This window comes from Mobula birostris, chromosome 1 (genome assembly GCF_030028105.1).
Source record: "Mobula birostris isolate sMobBir1 chromosome 1, sMobBir1.hap1, whole genome shotgun sequence".
NCBI lineage: Eukaryota > Metazoa > Chordata > Chondrichthyes > Myliobatiformes > Myliobatidae > Mobula > Mobula birostris.
This window is the reverse complement of record NC_092370.1, coordinates 203791762-203809075: the sequence shown is the minus strand read 5'-3', so window position 1 is coordinate 203809075 and position 17314 is coordinate 203791762. Positions and strand designations below refer to the sequence as shown.

The window sequence follows — 17314 nt, the reverse complement described above, 5'->3', positions numbered from 1 at the left end:
TTTCGTAGATCTGTTTCTATCTCAGCTGTTTTCCATCTCACTTCAACTCTCTTCCCACCCCCACCCAGCTGATCAGTATATGCTTTTTATTTTCTTGAGTTTACATTCTCTTAAAGCCAAACACACTATTTGTCTCAGTCATTCCATTGAGCAAAGAACTACAAAGTACTTTTTCAATACAATACTCAAATACTCAAAGGCAAGGAGTTCAAAATATGATTTTTAAGAAATTCATTTTAATATTTCGTACCCAAGTTACAGTACAACAGTAATAATAAATTGCAAACTTTCTTAGTGTCTAAGCTTGTATTAAAAACATACCACTGATCAAATTCAGAAATGAAAGTTACATACAATAGTGTAAGAATTTTAAAATCAGAACAATCTGTAGCATTCAAATTTTCAAACTGAGTTTAAGAATTTTGCATCTTCCAAAATTAAAGCCGTAAAAATCTACAAATTAAATCGTTTCTCTGCTTCAACAGCAATGATTTCTCCAATGGCTAAGGATGAGGTTGCTGCAGGTGAAGGTGCATTTCGAACATGAAGAACTTGGCTCCCAATAGGTCCAGAGCCTCCATCAAACACAAAGTCATCTACCAGATTACCATTTTTGTCCAACGCTTGTGCCCTTACTCCAGATGGGCCTCTGCAGGAGTACAGCAAATCAAAGGGGTTACATACCATATAGTAACATACAAATCAAATAACTTTAACCGTAATTCTCTTTAAACAGTCTAATGTTATTGTGTCCTAATAAGTTCAAACATCAGATTATACCTAATGATGCATTACGTTTTCTGTTTCAGTGAATCTGAGAGTTTTAATTTGAACTATATTGTGGACATTAACTTTATGTTCTTTTATATTGACTCAGCTGTGAATTAAATTTATAGATCAGTTTGAAGATAGCTTCAACATAAGAACATGACATTAAAATTGAACAAGATATTAATATTGAGCTTTTATGTTGCAGATTTGAAAACTTAGTCTTTGAAAAATCTTATTTTCATCTACATTGGTTCTTAAATATGCTCTTATATTCTGGACAACAGGATAATTTAGGTCAGGCACTCCTAATAGAACTCAATGTGATGACGATATCAAATACAGACTGCGTAGTTTCCGAAGTGTGACTAGTTCTCTAAACTTCTCTTTTCAAGGTTGTACTACTACTCTAAGTCTGTAGGTGGCTAGAGAAAAACCAGCAAAGCCAATTAATTCATTCGTGCCTCATAATGAAATGCAGTGTATATATTCCTCAATACCATTTGAACAATGACAAAGAGCTCTCACAGTGATATTCCTCTAAATACAACCTGCCTGGTTATTCACTTCCACTTCAATATTAGTTTCATCAAAACCCCGACATATTTTGACAAGGAACCCATATTAAAGAAGGCTCAAACTCATGTTTTGACTTTGGCACAGTATCAAAGTCATATTCAAAATCACAAATTACATTCATTGTGCCCATCTCTTAGAATGTGTTGATGTTTGAAGTTAGTCAGGTCTATTAATCTTTTCTTTTAGCATTTGTAGTTAGTGTGTACATTAACGAGTTTGGGAATTTAATACTACACTCTGACAGTTCCAGCTATCAGCTGTTAAGCAGTTAGCTTACCTTCTTCTACTGTCAGGACTAGCAAGAGCTGCTCATTTCCTGCTGAGCCCAGTGTTCTAACCCTATCTGCTTGTGAAGCTGATCTCTCACACACCCAACTGGAATCTCCTAGACCTTGTCAATGAGTGACACCTGCTGGTAACAGTCCTGCCATTGCTGCAAATTTTCAATGCACTTGTACTGCTAAATGATAGAAAGCTTCTTGAGACTAAAACTTCGGGAATGAACTTGCTTAGTTTGGCACTTCAGGGTAGGATGATGCTAGACACTACATTTTATATTATATCTTACTTCATGGATTCTTTATTAATTAATTGGCAAACAAATAATAGTGACCACAAGAGTTCTTCTACTCACCAGAACACAGTAAGAGCACTGTTCATGAAATTACATTAATTGTAACATACATAGACAATAGGCATATCCTGCTCATCACACAGATTTAGAATTTTTAAAAATTTCTGTAAACACTCATGTAAACAAAAATATATAATTGAAGTTACCTTTCCTTTCAATAACAGTCACCACTTATATTACAAAATCTGTAAGACTATCCTAGCTGTACCACAGTTATGGCTGAAACCAACTAATTCAACAAAACTGTTGAATGGTCCTTGCTGTTCTAACACAACAAATGATGCTTATATGCATCTTGCCAAAAGAAAAACCTTGACAAAAATCTATAAAGTTTGAGTGAAATCATATTCACCAATATAGACTAATTTGCAACATTCATGATGGACACTCAGACTCTTCCAAATCAATCGCTTATCCAGTTTGATATAGATTTTTCCATGAGGAAAACATATTTTTGGGAAGGATAAGTAGGAGGTGCTTTTCAGGCTTGTATCATCAGCATGCATAAGGGCCAATCATGTTAGCTCCTGTTTGCATTCATCAGAATAGTGAAGCACAAGATTCACCATAGGGGGACCCTACTGAGTTCAATCAGCACTCTGCATATTTGCCAACTGCACAAGATACCTACAACTCTAAGACAAATACCCAGCTCATGATGATCTGGCCTCATCACCAGATATGCATCTGGGAATAATGTAAACATCTGGTATAAGCAAACACAACCTGCAGCACAGAAAGTCTGGAAATACTATTATTGTAAGGGCAGACATTAATGATGAAGCGTAGCAGCACCTTTAATGTGCCAATACACACTCTGGTCAATTGGGAGAAAAGATTATTTGAAGATCTAAGTGTCAGATCTGACAAACTCATGGTCTACAGGGCGGCAGCATTCTTTGCCCTCCTATAATCTTTTGAGACCTGGATAACCCGCAGCATATGTACCATACATTTCAAGGCACTGAAGAATTACCACAAATATTGTCAGTTCATTTCCATGTTACTTACACGCCTAACACCAGACTCCTGAAATAGACAATCTATTCCAATCCTTGTCATGGAAGCAACTATAAGACTCAAGGATGTGCTCAAAGTCCTAGGCAGAGGGGGAGGCGTGGCTTTATTGGTAAGAAATGATATTAAATCATTAGAAAGAGGTGATATAGGATCGGAAGGTGCAGAATCTTTATGGGTTGAGCTAAGAAATAGCAGGGGTAAAAGGACCCTGATGGCAGTTATTTATAGGCCTCCAAACAGCTGCAGGGATGTGGACTACAAATTACAACTGGAAATAGAAAAGGCTTGTCAGAAAGGCAGTGTTATAATAATTGTGGGGGATTTTAACATGCGAGGTGATTGGGAAAATCAGGTCAGCACTGGATCTCAAGAGAGAGAATTTGTAGAATGTCTGCGAGATGGTTTTTTAGAACAGCTTGTTGTTGAGCCCACTAGGGGATCAGCTGTACTGGATTGGGTATTGTGTAATGAACCGGAGGTGATTAGAGAGACTGAAGTGAAGGAACCCTTAGGAGGCAGTGATCATAACATGATTGAGTTCATTATGAAATTAGAAAAAGAGAAGTCGAAATCTGATGTGTCGGTATTTCAGTGGAGTAAAGGAAATTACAGTGGCATGAGAGAGGAACTGGCCAAAGTTGACTGGAAAGGGACACTGGCGGGAAAGACAGCAGAGCAGCAATGGCTGGAGTGTATGCGAGAAATGAGGAATGTGCAAGATAGGTATATTCCAAAAAAGAAGAAATTTTCCAGTGGAAAAAGGATGCAACCATGGTTGACAAGAGAAGTCAAAGCCAAAGTTAAAGCAAAGGAGAGGGCATACAAGGAAGCAAAAATTAGTGGGAAGACAGAGGATTGGGAAGTTTTTAAAACCTTACAAAATGAAACCAAGAAGGTCATTAAGAGAGAAAAGATTAACTATGAAAGGAAGCTAGCAAATAATATCAAAGAGGATACTAAAAGCTTTTTTAAGTATATAAAGAGTAAAAGACAGGTGAGAGTAGATATAGGACCGATAGAAAATGATGCTGGAGAAATTGTAATGGGAGATAAGGAGATGGCAGAGGAACTGAATGAGTATTTTGCATCAGTCTTCACTGGGGAAGACATCAGCAGTATACCGGACACTCAAGGGTGGCAGGGAAGAGAAGTGTGCGCAGTCACAATTACGACAGAGAAAGTACTCAAGAAGCTGAATAGGCTAAAGGTAGATAAATCTCTTGGACCAGATGGAATGCATCCTCGTGTTCTGAAGGAAGTAGCTGTGGAGATTGCGGAGGCATTAGCGATAATCTTTCAAAAGTCGATAGATTCTGGCATGGTTCCAGAAGACTGGAAGATTGCAAATGTCACTCCGCTATTTAAGAAGGGGGCAAGGAAGCAAAAAGGAAATTATAGACCTGTTAGCTTGACATCGGTGGTTGGGAAGTTGTTGGAGTCGATTGTCAAGGATGAGGTTACAGAGTACCTGGAGGCATATGACAAGATAGGCAGAACTCAGCATGGATTCCTTAAAGGAAAATCCTGCCTGACAAACCTATTACAATTTTTTGAGGAAATTACCAGTAGGCTAGACAAGGGAGATGCAGTGGATGTTGTATATTTGGATTTTCAGAAGGCCTTTGACAAGGTGCCACACATGAGGCTACTTAACAAGATAAGAGCCCATGGAATTACGGGAAAGTTACATACATGGATAGAGCGTTGGCTGATTGGCAGGAAACAGAGAGTGGGAATAAAGGGATCCTATTCTGGTTGGCTGCCGGTTACCAGTGGTGTTCCACAGAGATCAGTGTTGGGGCTGCTTCCTTTTACATTGTACATCAACAATTTGGATTATGGAATAGGTGGCTTTGTGGCTAAGTTTGCTGACAATACGAAGATAGGTGGAGCGGCCGGTAGTGCTGAGGAAACGGAGAGTCTGCAGAGAGACTTGGATAGATTGGAAGAATGGGCAGAGAAGTGGCAAATGAAGTACAATGTTGGAAAGTGTATGGTTATGCACTTTGGCAGAAAAAATAAATGGGCAGACAATTATTTAAATGGGGAAAGAATTCAAAGTTCTGAGATGCAACGGGACTTGGGAGTCCTCGTACAGGATACCCTTAAAGTTAACCTCCAGGTTGAGTCAGTAGTGAAGAAGGCGAATGCAATGTTGGCATTCATTTCTAGAGGAATAGAGTATAGGAGCAGGGATGTGATGTTGAGGCTCTATAAGGCGCTGGTGAGACTTCACTTGGCGTACTGTGGGCAGTTTTGGTCTCCTTAGTTAAGAAAGGTTGTGCTGACATTGGAGAGGGTACAGAGAAGATTCACTAGAATGATTCCGGGAATGAGAGGGTTAACATATGAGGAACGTTTGTCCGCTCTTGGACTGTATTCCTTGGAGTTTAGAAGAATGAGGGGAGACCTCATAGAAACATTTCGAATGTTAAAAGGCATGGACAGAGTGGATATGGCAAAGTTGTTTCCCATGATGGGGGAGTCTAGTAAGAGAAGGCATGACTTAAGGATTGAAGGGCACCCTTTCAGAACAGAAATGCGAAGAAATTTTTTTAGTCAGAGGGTGGTGAATCTATGGAATTTGTTGCTACGGGTGGCAGTGGAGGCCAAGTCATTGGGTGTATTTAAGGCAGAGATTGATAGGTATCTGAGTAGCCAGGGCATCAAAGGTTATGGTGAGAAGGCGGGGGAGTGGGACTAAATAGGAGAATGGATCAGCTCATGATAAAATGGCGGAGCAGACTCGAGGGGCCGAATGGCCTACTTCTGCTCCTTTGTCTTATGGTCTTATGGACATGCATCAAAAGCCCTGTGTCTGACCATCTCCTGAAGTACTTACTCACCTTCACACTCCATCGGCCTCAATCCGCACCATCTTAGGGAGAGTTTGCATTTTTCTCATTAGCCTCTTTAGGGTTAGAATTAGACTTTCACTCAGGTTTTGTAGATTAAGTCATCCTTGATCTACAAAGAGCTGTCTTAATGAAAAACTAATGCACCCAAAGGAATGCAAACATAGGAGCGAGGAGGACCCAGTTTGTAAAACAGACATATGCAGGTTAAGTCAATGGACAAAATACTGGGAAATGGAATACAGCATCAAGGAGTGTGAAGTTATTCACTATGGTTAGAAAAAGAGAAAAGCAGTGCAAGGCTATATTTAGAGATCAAAGTATACTCATAGGGGGTTAGAATGTAGATACAACATGTAATTAATATGGCAAATTAAATATGGCCATATTCAGTAGCGTTGATCCTTCAATAACTCATCCACTTATTGTCTCCAAGTGCTACTCTTGAAAATACAAACTTGTCTATTATTTTGATATTGACCCATTCTGACTGGTCGTCTGCTTTGCTGGTCGTATATACAAACATCCATTGGCTTTATTGATTGCTGATTTAAACCTGAAATATTAGCCCATCATGCATGCCAAGATCTAAAAGTCTCTGAACTTCATCTATTCAATACAGATCTGAAAATGGCACAGTATACAAATTTAGCTTTTGAAAAGAAAGCAACATTTAATATTTAGCTATCACAACCAATTACGTGAATCTTTAACTCAGTATGCCAACGTTAAATATGGCCTCTTTTCACATAAGAATACTGTGGAAAAATAGTAATTAATTGAAACAGTAACAGTTTATTGGTAGACTGCATAATCTCCAACATTTTTGAATACAATTAACTTAACCTAACATTTTTATAATACTATGTGATCTTTGAATTATAATCGAGAAATACAAAAGAAGCAGAGAAGAAGCAATAAGTCAAAACATGCAAGACTCAATGTGCTAAACAATCTTTCTCCTTACCTCATAACGTCATTGACGGTAAGCTGTGGAATATACCGCTGAAGCTGTTTCACTTGGGCACTGATAACGATTCCTTTATACATTTCATTTATACCAAATACAACATGTTTCATGGCAAGTTTTTGAACCCCACTGGTAAAGGGAGAGTGAAGAGTTAGTTTTTACGCTTCTGGAAGTGTACAAATTATCTGAAGATACCTATTAGAAACCACGTTCAAACTTAAAACACCAAGAAGTGTTTTTTAATTAACATACAACCAATTTCTGCTTTAAGATTAAAATTTTAATTCAAAATACACGTTTAACACCACAGAAACAAAATATGTGATATGAACTTGAAGTTTTGTTACATCTCTGAAATACAATCCAAAATAGAAGGCTTACGTTTTGTATATGCGAATGAAGTTACTTGCGGAAGCCGGGGCATAAAAATAACAAACATCTCAGAGCCATTTATGCCAAGTAATTAAAATGACTATTGCAATGTGCTTTCACATTTCCATTTTACCACTAATGAGCAGGTACATTCAAGAATGTTAACAGGAAACTTAACCATATTGTTAGATGATAGGAAGGACAGGAAGGAGATGAGGCATAATCATAGCCAGTGGGATGATTTACAACAGAAAGCAACAAATACTGGACTGAAAGTGTTTTATTTAAATGCACGCAGCATAAGAAATAAAATGAACGATCCTGAAATTCAGCTACAGATTGGCAAGTATGATGTTATGGCCATCTGTGAAACTTGGCTAAAGGATGGCTGCCATTGGGAGCTGAACATCCAAGGATATACAGTGTTTCCAAAAGATAGGTTACTAGGCAGAGGGGGTGTTGTGGCCTTGTGTATAAGAAATAATATTAAATCATTAGAAAGGGATGACATAGGATTGGAAGGTGTAGAGGCTCTTATGGGTTAAGTTAAGAAATGGCAAGGATAAAAGGACCCTAATGGCATTTGTATACAGGCCTCCAAACAGCAGCTGGGAAGTGGATTACAAATTACAGCAGGAGATACAAAAGGCATGTCAGAACCACTGACATCAGTGGTTGGAAAGTTGTTGGAATCAATTGTTAGGGATGAGATTATAGAGTACCTGTAGGCACATGATAAGATAGGCCAAAACCAGCATGATTTCCTGAAAGGAAAACCCTGCCTGACTAACCTATTGCAATTTTTTGAGGAAATTACAAGCAGGGTAGACAAAGGAGATGCAGTAGATGTGGTGTACTTGGATTTTCAGAAGGCCTTTGACAAGGTGCAGCACATGAGGCTGCTTAGCAAGATAACAGCCCGTGGAATTACAGGGGAGTTACTAGCATGGGGGAGCATTGGCTGAAAACAGAGAGTGGGAGTATAGGGATCCTATTCTGGCTGGCTGCCAGTTAGCAGTGGTGTTCCACAGAGGTTGGTGTTGGGACCGCTGCTTTTTAACACTGTGTGTCAATGATTTGGACTATGGTATTAATGGATTTACAGCTAAATTTGCCGATGATACAAAGATAGGTGGAGAAATGGGTAGTGTTGAGGAAACAGAGAGTCTGCAGAGAGACTTAGATAGTTTAGGGGAATGGGCAAAGAAGTGGCCCATTAGTCAGAGGGTGGTAAATCTGTGGAATTTGTTGCCATGAGCAGCCGTGGAGGCCAAGTCATTGGGTGCATTTAAGACAGAGATAGATAGGTTCTTGATTAGCCAGGGCATTAAAGGGTATGGGGAGAAGGCAGGGGAGTGGGGATGACTAGAAGAATTAGATCAGCCCATGATTGAATGGTGGAGCGGACTTGATGGGGCAAATGGCCTACTTCTGCTCCTATATCTTATGGTTTTATATTGTCAATGTTGAAAAATATGCTTTCATATTATGGATTTCATAGTTTTGTTCTACATTCAACATATATCTGAAATCTTGGGCATACCTATAACATATTGCTTCTCTAAAATCATGCAGGTCAAAATCATAAACATTGTAACCTTCGCGTTTAAATGCCAAAACTGCATTGGGTCCAAGCCAGACGCTCCCATTCATTCTCGGTGTAAAGTGTACACCAAGAAAAGGAAACTTTGGATCTGGAACCTAAAAAAAATAAAGGACAGCTTAAAGGATTATTATAGATATAGACAGGGAATTAAACAAAGACTTTCCATTTTGATAATCTAGTTCAATATTAAAAAAATCAAAGAACTGGACACAAGTTCAGACAAAATGCAGTTAGTTAAATGGTATGGAGTTTAGCAGGTTAGAGAGCAAAGGCTGACAGCCTTTGTCTCTTACTGCAACAAACCTTCCTCTTGTCTATAAAGGTTCTGCCCTTCACTTGAAAGTAAATATTTTCTAAACTTAAAAATTGGTAGAATTGCTGATAATGCGATAATGAAGAAGGTTGTTGAAGGAATTAGCAGGTAACAGATCTGATGCATATACGGGCAGAAATATAGCAGATTAAGTTTAATCTGGACAAGTGTGTGATGTTGCACTCTCAGAGGTCAAATGCAAGGGGAAAGTATACAGTCAATGGCAGGATGTGCCGAGGGATCTTGGGGTCCAAGTCCATTGCTCCCTGAGAGTGACAACAGAAGTAAGAGAGTGGTAAAAATGGCATACAGCAACACTGTCTTCAGTCTGGCCATGGAGTACAAGAATCAGGAAGTCATGTTTCAGATGTATAAAACTTCGGTTAGGCCTCATTTGGAGCATTGCGTGCAGTTATAGTCACTCCATTACAGAAAGAATGTGGAGGTTTTGGGAAGGGTGTGGAACAGAGTCACCAGGATGCTGCCTTGATTAGTGTGAGTATTAGCTATAAGGCGAGGTTGGAGAAACTTGGATTGTTTTTTCCTGGAGCGTTGGAGGCTAAAGGGAGATCTGATAAAGGCTTATAAAATTATGAGAGGCACAAATAAGAGTCTCCTTTCCCATACAGTAGAAATACCAGAAGACAAAACTTTAAGGTGATAAGGGCAAGGTTTAAAACAGATGTGCAGGGTGGTAGAATAGTGACATTTAAGAGGCATTTAGACAGGTACATGAACATGCAGGGATTGGAGGGACACACGTCATGTGCAGGTTTAGTTTAAGCTAGCATCATGGTCAGCACTGCTATCGTGGGCTGAAGGGCCTGTTTCTACACTCTATTGTTCTGTTAACAACAATTCAGTACGAAAAACATAATTAACCCAAGAGACACCAGATTCAAGTGCACATTTCTATTTACATTAACAATTTTAAGATCAAGAATATTTGTAATTCAAATATATAAACTCAATATACAATTCCACAGGTACATATGTGCATCCAATTATTGAAATTTATAGTAAGCTTCAAGGAGTATAAAAGAGTAGTATGAAAACAATGTACAAAAATGAAAACAACAGGAATTCTGCAGATGCTGGAAATTCAAGCAACACACATCAAAGTTGCTGGTGAACGCAGCAGGCCAGGCAGCATCTCTAGGAAGAGGTGCAGTCTACGTTTCAGGCCGAGACCCTTCGTCAGAACTAACTGAAGGAAGAGTGAGTAAGGGATTTGAAAGTTGGAAGGGGAGGGGGAGATCCAAAATGATAGGAGAAGACAGGAGGGGGAGGGATGGAGCCAAGAGCTGGACAGGTGATAGGCAAAAGGGGATACGAGAGGATCATGGGACAGGAGGTCCGGGAAGAAAGACAAGGGGGGGGGAACCCAGAGGATGGGCAAGAGGTATATTCAGAGGGACAGAGGGAGAAAAAGGAGAGTGAGAGAAAGAATGTGTGCATAGAAATAAGTAACAGATGGGGTACGAGGGGGAGGTGGAGCCTAGCGGAACTTTTCTTCCGCTGTCTCCAAGCCTACTTCTTCGGCAAGGACTCTTCCACCCCCACCAATGACCCCTTCTCCCGTCTTCAACCCTCCTCTTCTTCATGGACACCCTGCTCTGGTCTTCTGCCTGCTTTGGATCTCTTTATCGCTAATTGCCGACGGGACATCAACGGTCTCGACTTCACCGCACCTTGTCCCCATTCCAACCTCACTCCTTCCGAACGCTCTGCTCTCCACTCCCTCCGCACTAATCCTAACCTTATTATTAAACCCGCCGATGAGGGGGGCGCTGTTGTAGTCTGGCGTACTGACCTCTACCTTGCCGAGGCACAGCGACAACTCGCGGATACCTCCTCTTATTTACCCCTCGATCGTGACCCCACTAAGGAGCACCAGGCCATTGTCTCCCACACCATCACCGACTTTATCCACTCAGGGGATCTCCCATCCACTGCTACCAACCTTATAGTTCCCACACCCCACACTTCCCGTTTCTACCTCCTACCCAAGATCCACAAACCTGCCTGTCCTGGCCAACCTATTGTCTCAGCTTGCTCCTGCCCCACCAAACTCATTTCTGCATACCTCGACACGGTTTTATCACCCCTTGTTCAATCCCTTCCGACCTATGTTCGTGACACTTCTCATGCTCTTAAACTCTTCGATGATTTTAAGTTCCCTGGCCCTCACCACTTTATTTTCACCATGGATGTCCAGTCCTTATATACTTCCATCCCCCATCAGGAAGGTCTCAAAGCTCTACGCTTCTTTTTGGATTCCAGACCTAATCAGTTCCCCTCTACCACCACTCTGCTTTGTTTAGCGGAATTAGTCCTTACTCTTAATAATTTCTCCTTTGGCTCCTCCCACTTCCTCCAAACTAAAGGTGTAGCTATGGGCACCCATATGGGTCCTAGCTATGCCTGCCTTTTTGTTGGGTTTGTGGAACAATCTATGTTCCGTGCCTATTCTGGTATCTGTCCCCCACTTTTCCTTCTCTACATCGACGACTGCATTGGCGCTGCTTCCTGCACACATGCAGAACTCGTTGACTTTATTAACTTTGCCTCCAACTTTCACCCTGCCCTCAAGTTTACCTGGTCCATTTCCAACACCTCCCTCCCCCTTCTAGATCTTTCTGTCTCTGTCTCTGGAGACAGCTTATCCACTATAAGCCTACTGACTCTCACAGCTATCTGGACTATTCCTCTTCTCACCCTGTCTCTTGCAAAAATGCCATCCCCTTCTCGCAATTCCTCCGTCTCCACCGCATCTGCTCTCAGGATGAGGCTTTTCATTCTAGGACGAGGGAGATGTCTTCATTTTTTAAAGAAAGGGTCTTCCTTCCTCCACTATCAACTCTGCTCTTAAACGCATCTCCCCCATTTCACGTACATCTGCTCTCACTCCATCCTCCCGCCACCCCACTAGGAATAGGGTTCCCCTGGTCCTCACCTACCACCCCACCAGCCTCCTGGTCCAACATATTATTCTCCGTAACTTCCGCCACCTCCAACGGGATCCCACCACTAAGCACATCTTTCCCTCCCTGCCTCTCTCTGCATTCCGCAGGGATCGCTCCCTACACAACTCCCTTGTCCATTCATCCCCCCCCCCCATCCCTCCCCACTGATCTCCCTCCTGGCACTTATCCGTGTAAGCGGAACAAGTGCTACACATGCCCTTACACTTCCTCCCTTACCACCATTCAGGGCCCCAAACAGTCCTTCCAGGTGAGGCAACACTTCACCTGTGAGTCGACTGGGGTGATATACTGCGTCCGGTGCTCCCGATGTGGCCTTTTATATATTGGCGAGACCCGACGCAGACTGGGAGACCGCTTTGCTGAACATCTACGCTCTGTCCGCCAGAGAAAGCAGGATCTCCCAGTGGCCACACATTTTAATTCCACATCCCATTCCCATTCTGACATGTCTATCCATGGCCTCCTCTACTGTAAAGATGAAGCCACACTCAGGTTGGAGGAACAACACCTTATATTCCGTCTGGGTAGCCTCCAACCTGATGGCATGAACATCGACTTCTCTAACTTCCGCTAGGCCCCACCTCCCCCTCGTACCCCATCTGTTACTTATTTCTATGCACACATTCTTTCTCTCACTCTTCTTTTTCTCCCTCTGTCCCTCTGAATATACCTCTTGCCCATCCTCTGGGTTCCCCCCCCCCCTGTCTTTCTTCCCGGACCTCCTGTCCCATGATCCTCTCGTATCCCTTTTGCCTATCACCTGTCCAGCTCTTGGCTCTATCCCTCCCCCTCCTGTCTTCTCCTATCATTTTGGATCTCCCCCTCCCCCTCCAACTTTCAAATCCCTTACTCACTCTTCCTTCAGTTAGTCCTGACGAAGGGTCTCGGCCTGAAACGTCGACTGCACCTCTTCCTACAAAAATGAACACCAATTTATTTCAAAGATATATTTAAACTAAGAAATAGAACAGAATGTGAAACTACAATCAAACTATGCCATTTGTGAATGTTGAATAAAATGTGGAATTGTAACAATTTTAGAATGTAAAAATATGAAATCTTTTATGAAATTAATCAAATCTAATTAGATTTATTAAGTGTATCTCAAATACTTACAGGATAAATGTTCCCTTTTACTAAATAGCGCTTCTCTGGTTTTAGCACCAGGTAATCTCCCCGAAAAGGCACTATACTCGGATCATAGCTACAACCAGATTTCTGTGAAAGCCTATCTGAATGGAGACCTCCACATGTCACGACATACCTGCACTGTATTGCAGTTTTCTGCTTAAAAACAAAAAAAACCAATGAAATATACCAAACAAACTGACATTGTGGCAAGTGTATTTAGATTAGCTTTTTTTGCAGACTTTTCCCTTAATTGTTTTTCAATTAGCTTTGAATTGTAATGAAACTAATACAAGTTCTTATTTATTAAGACCTATGGCACATTGGGTCCATACTATCTCCTAGCAAAGCAAAAGCATCAGTTTAATTTGCCCTCTCTATTTTCCCTGTAACCTTCCAATGTATTCTCTCTCAAATGCCCATTGACTCCTCTTTGATCGATGGATTCTTACCTAAATAGTGAGTTGATTTACAATAGCCAGTTAATCTACCAGTATATTTTTGGAATGTGGAAAGAAATCCACATGGTCATAAGGAATATCACCTTTGGGGTTACCCAGAGCCCCATCACTGGTGAAACTTTCACTCGTACCTTTGTCCTCTCCAGTCCATCAATTTGCAGCCTTCACCCCACCCCCACAATAAATTTCTGTCAGCTTTTCTAGTTCTGAGCTCTGCAAACAGCAATCTCCATCCAAACTGTGCTCACCTATGACCTCTTTCCTTGATGACTTCCACTGATTTGGTACCTTGCAATATGGTCTCAGGTCACACTAAATTTGCAAAACCCTAGGAGTCCTTCATTGAAAATGTAATTCTATGGAATTTGTCGTGAATCCCTCTTCTCAACTTGCACCAGCTCACCATCTGCTCTTATGAATTTTCTTGCAAAATTTAACTACATGCGTAACCATTCTCCTGATCTTCTAATGTCTCCTCAAAGCCTGAATTCTTGATTTATAGTCATAGAACACTATAGCAGAGAAAAAAAGACCTTCAGCCCATCTAGTCCATGCCAAACTATTAATCTGATTAGTCCCATTGACCTGCACCCAGACTGCCCTACATACTGCCCTCCATCCATGTACCATGTAAATTTCTCTTAAATGTTGAAATTGAACCTGCATCCATCACTTCCGCTGCCAGCTCATTTCACACTTTTACCACCCTCAGAGTGAAAAAGGTTTCCTCATGTTCCCCTTAAACATTTCACCTTTCACCCTTAACCCATGACCTCCAATTCTAGTCTCACCCAATCTCAATGGAAAAATCCTGCACTTACCCTATCTATACCTCTCATAATTATGTATACCTTATCAAAGCTCATTCTCCTATGCTTTAGGGAACAAAGATTTATTCTATTCAACCTTTCCTTGTAACTCAGGTGGTCAACTCCTGGCAACATCCTTGTAAATTTTCTCTGCACCCTTTCAATTTAGCCCTTGTTGTGTATCAACTTGCAACACACAGCTATGATAAAGGTTCTGTAAATTTATAACTCATTGTGATATCTGACAGAAATTTACCCAAAAGTTCACACTTGCTCAAATACTAATGATCAGGTATATAGTATTTTCAGAAGCATTCTCAGATGAAGCACATCAAATATAAAAATATAAAATATTTTTTATAAAATATAAAATATTTTCAGATATAAAAATACCTACTTTCTAACAACTTGCTTCAACACCTACCACTGCAGTATGAATATTTTTGCTTACTACAGCCATGATTGTTTGCTTTCTGTGGTAAGATGGAAAACCTGCGCTGAATAAAGTTCAAACTTTATCTTCTGTTTTGTGACAAGCACATTACAACTGTCTTAACATAAAAACGAAGTCCTTTGAAGAAGGAAACTTTAATCACATACTGCATTTATGTTCCGATCTAAAAGTCCAAAATACATCCCTATTTAGCGTTCTTTGATGAAGATCCGTTGTGGAGTTACTAGAGAAAAATAAAAGCCTTCTTAAATATATAACAAATTCAGTAATATAATAATGAAACTCATTCTGCTACCTAGCACAATAATAGAAATTAAACAAATCTTTACCTTCAGACTCCTGATGGTAATTGGATACTTTAAACCTAAACATAATAATATTGAACTTAATGCATGGTTTCTAAGATGACAAGTCATGCTCAAGCAATAAACTTAACAATTAAAAATAGCAATGGAGGTTGAACTATTGATCAAGTAAAATAAAACATTATTTTTTCTTAGCTAAAATTATGAGCAAAATATTGTTTTTGAGAAAAACACTTCCTTGAATTTCATTTTCCTCGTTAGAGATTATTAATTCAGGATCATATATTGCACAAACTGACAGACACTTACTTTGTATATAAACTACCTTATGTATTTATATTTATCATGTTTTTTAAAAAATTGTCTTCTTTATTTTAATGTGTATTTTTTCTGCTGCATTGGATCCGAAGTAACAATAATTTCATTTTCCTTTCCACCTGTGTACCGGAAATGACATTAAACAATCTTGAATCTTGTTCCACCTTGCCCTGATGAAAACAAGTTCATTTTACAAGCACTTCCTACCACAATAATTATGATGTCTTCTGCAGCACACATCATTTACACTGAAAGCTTCAGTAAAGCTTGTGCCATTAGTCTGCTGTAACCCAGCTTGAAATTTGTAAGTAACTGTAAGCAAGAATTCATTAAATACAAAATAGTATACTAGACATCTTTCTCTGCCACGGCGAGGCCAAAGGCAAACCAGATGAACTCTCACCCAGTGGTAAGAACTATGAATTGTCCAATTTTAGGTAATCTACTCCTTAAGTTCCTTTTCTACTCCTACACGTCCACTCAGTGCCTTAATCTCCTTGTCCATTCTCCACCACCCCCCCTCTTATTACCTTCCCACATCTGCCTATCATCTCTTCCTTACTTGGTCACACCTCTCCCTCTCATTTACACACACTTGTCATCTTCCCTCCACACTCTCAGTCCTGAGACAGGGTCATAATGAGAAATGTCAACCTTCACTTTGATTCCGTAGATATTGTGCGATTCAGATTCTAGCAGCAGGTACAGTCTTGTGTCCTCATATTAATTTATTGTGTCAGGTGGTCATTTATTTTAAACAATACTTTTACAATATTTCTTCATGTGTCAACCTTAATTAGTGTCTGCTAATTTTATATTTTGCATGAATCTCATTTCCTTAATAAACATGCATAAGTGCCACAGTAGCTATAACACCACTCTGACCGGGTAAGAACATCAGGGTATAAACCACTACGATGCCAGAACTTTTCAAAGTGAACAGAGACCCAGTTAATAAATTTACTTTTTATTTTTTCCTTCCAGGTGGCAAAATTAGATTAGATTAGATTAGAGTCAACTTTATTGTCATTGTGCCGAGTACAGATACAAAGCCAATAAAATGCATTTAGCAGAAATGCAAAGAATAGTGTTATCTACAAAATAACGGCGAATAAAAAAAGTGCTGCAGCACACAAATATAAAAGTACTGAGACAGTACAATACAGATGCAATACTGCTTAGTGTACTGCAGTACTACCAACGTTGCACGTAATATTGACAATATCTAAAACCCTCTTGTACACACTAGAGCACATGCTTACATGGTGTTGTTTCTTTGCAACACTTCCTCGGATCATTAAGGACCTTAGCCACAAACTAATGAATTTAAGTACTTGCACATTCATAAAAATTGTGTGTGCATTTCAGAGTCATCAGCTCAGTAGATTCACTCCACAATATAACGTGATTTAGACTATTTAATAACAATTATTAAATTGTAGCTCTCCAATGTAAATTATGTCTGGAGTGTAGGAGAATGAGGGGAGATTTGATAGAGGTGTACAAAATTATGACGGGTACAGGCAGGGTAAATGTGAGCAGCTTTTTCCACTGAGGTTGGGTGAGACTAGAACTAGAGGTCATAGGTTAATGGTGAAAGGTGAAATATTTAAGGGTAACCTTAGGGTGAAACATCTTCACTAAATGGGTAGTGCAAGTGTGGTACGAACTGCCAGTGGAAGTGGTGGATGCAAGTTTGACTGCAACATTTAAGAGAAGTTTGAATAAGTACGTG

General features: G+C 40.1%; 1 protein-coding gene across 2 annotated transcripts in view; it reads right to left on the bottom strand.

Annotated features, from left to right (window-relative positions):
- Positions 1–249: 249 nt before the first annotated feature.
- The window catches only part of l2hgdh (L-2-hydroxyglutarate dehydrogenase), a 39953-nt gene continuing 22888 nt past the window's right edge, over positions 250–17314 (bottom strand). The window contains exons 6-10 of one of the 2 annotated variants that reach the window (XM_072269363.1): positions 15286–15320; positions 13221–13391; positions 8742–8899; positions 6824–6955; positions 250–649 (exon numbers count right to left, since the gene is read on the bottom strand). In XM_072269363.1, coding sequence (XP_072125464.1) covers positions 454–649; positions 6824–6955; positions 8742–8899; positions 13221–13391; positions 15286–15320 — 692 coding nt within the window. In that variant the 3' untranslated portion in view covers positions 250–453. The remainder of the gene's footprint in view (positions 650–6823; positions 6956–8741; positions 8900–13220; positions 13392–15285; positions 15321–17314) is intronic. The other variant, XM_072269370.1, reaches the window with a different exon arrangement.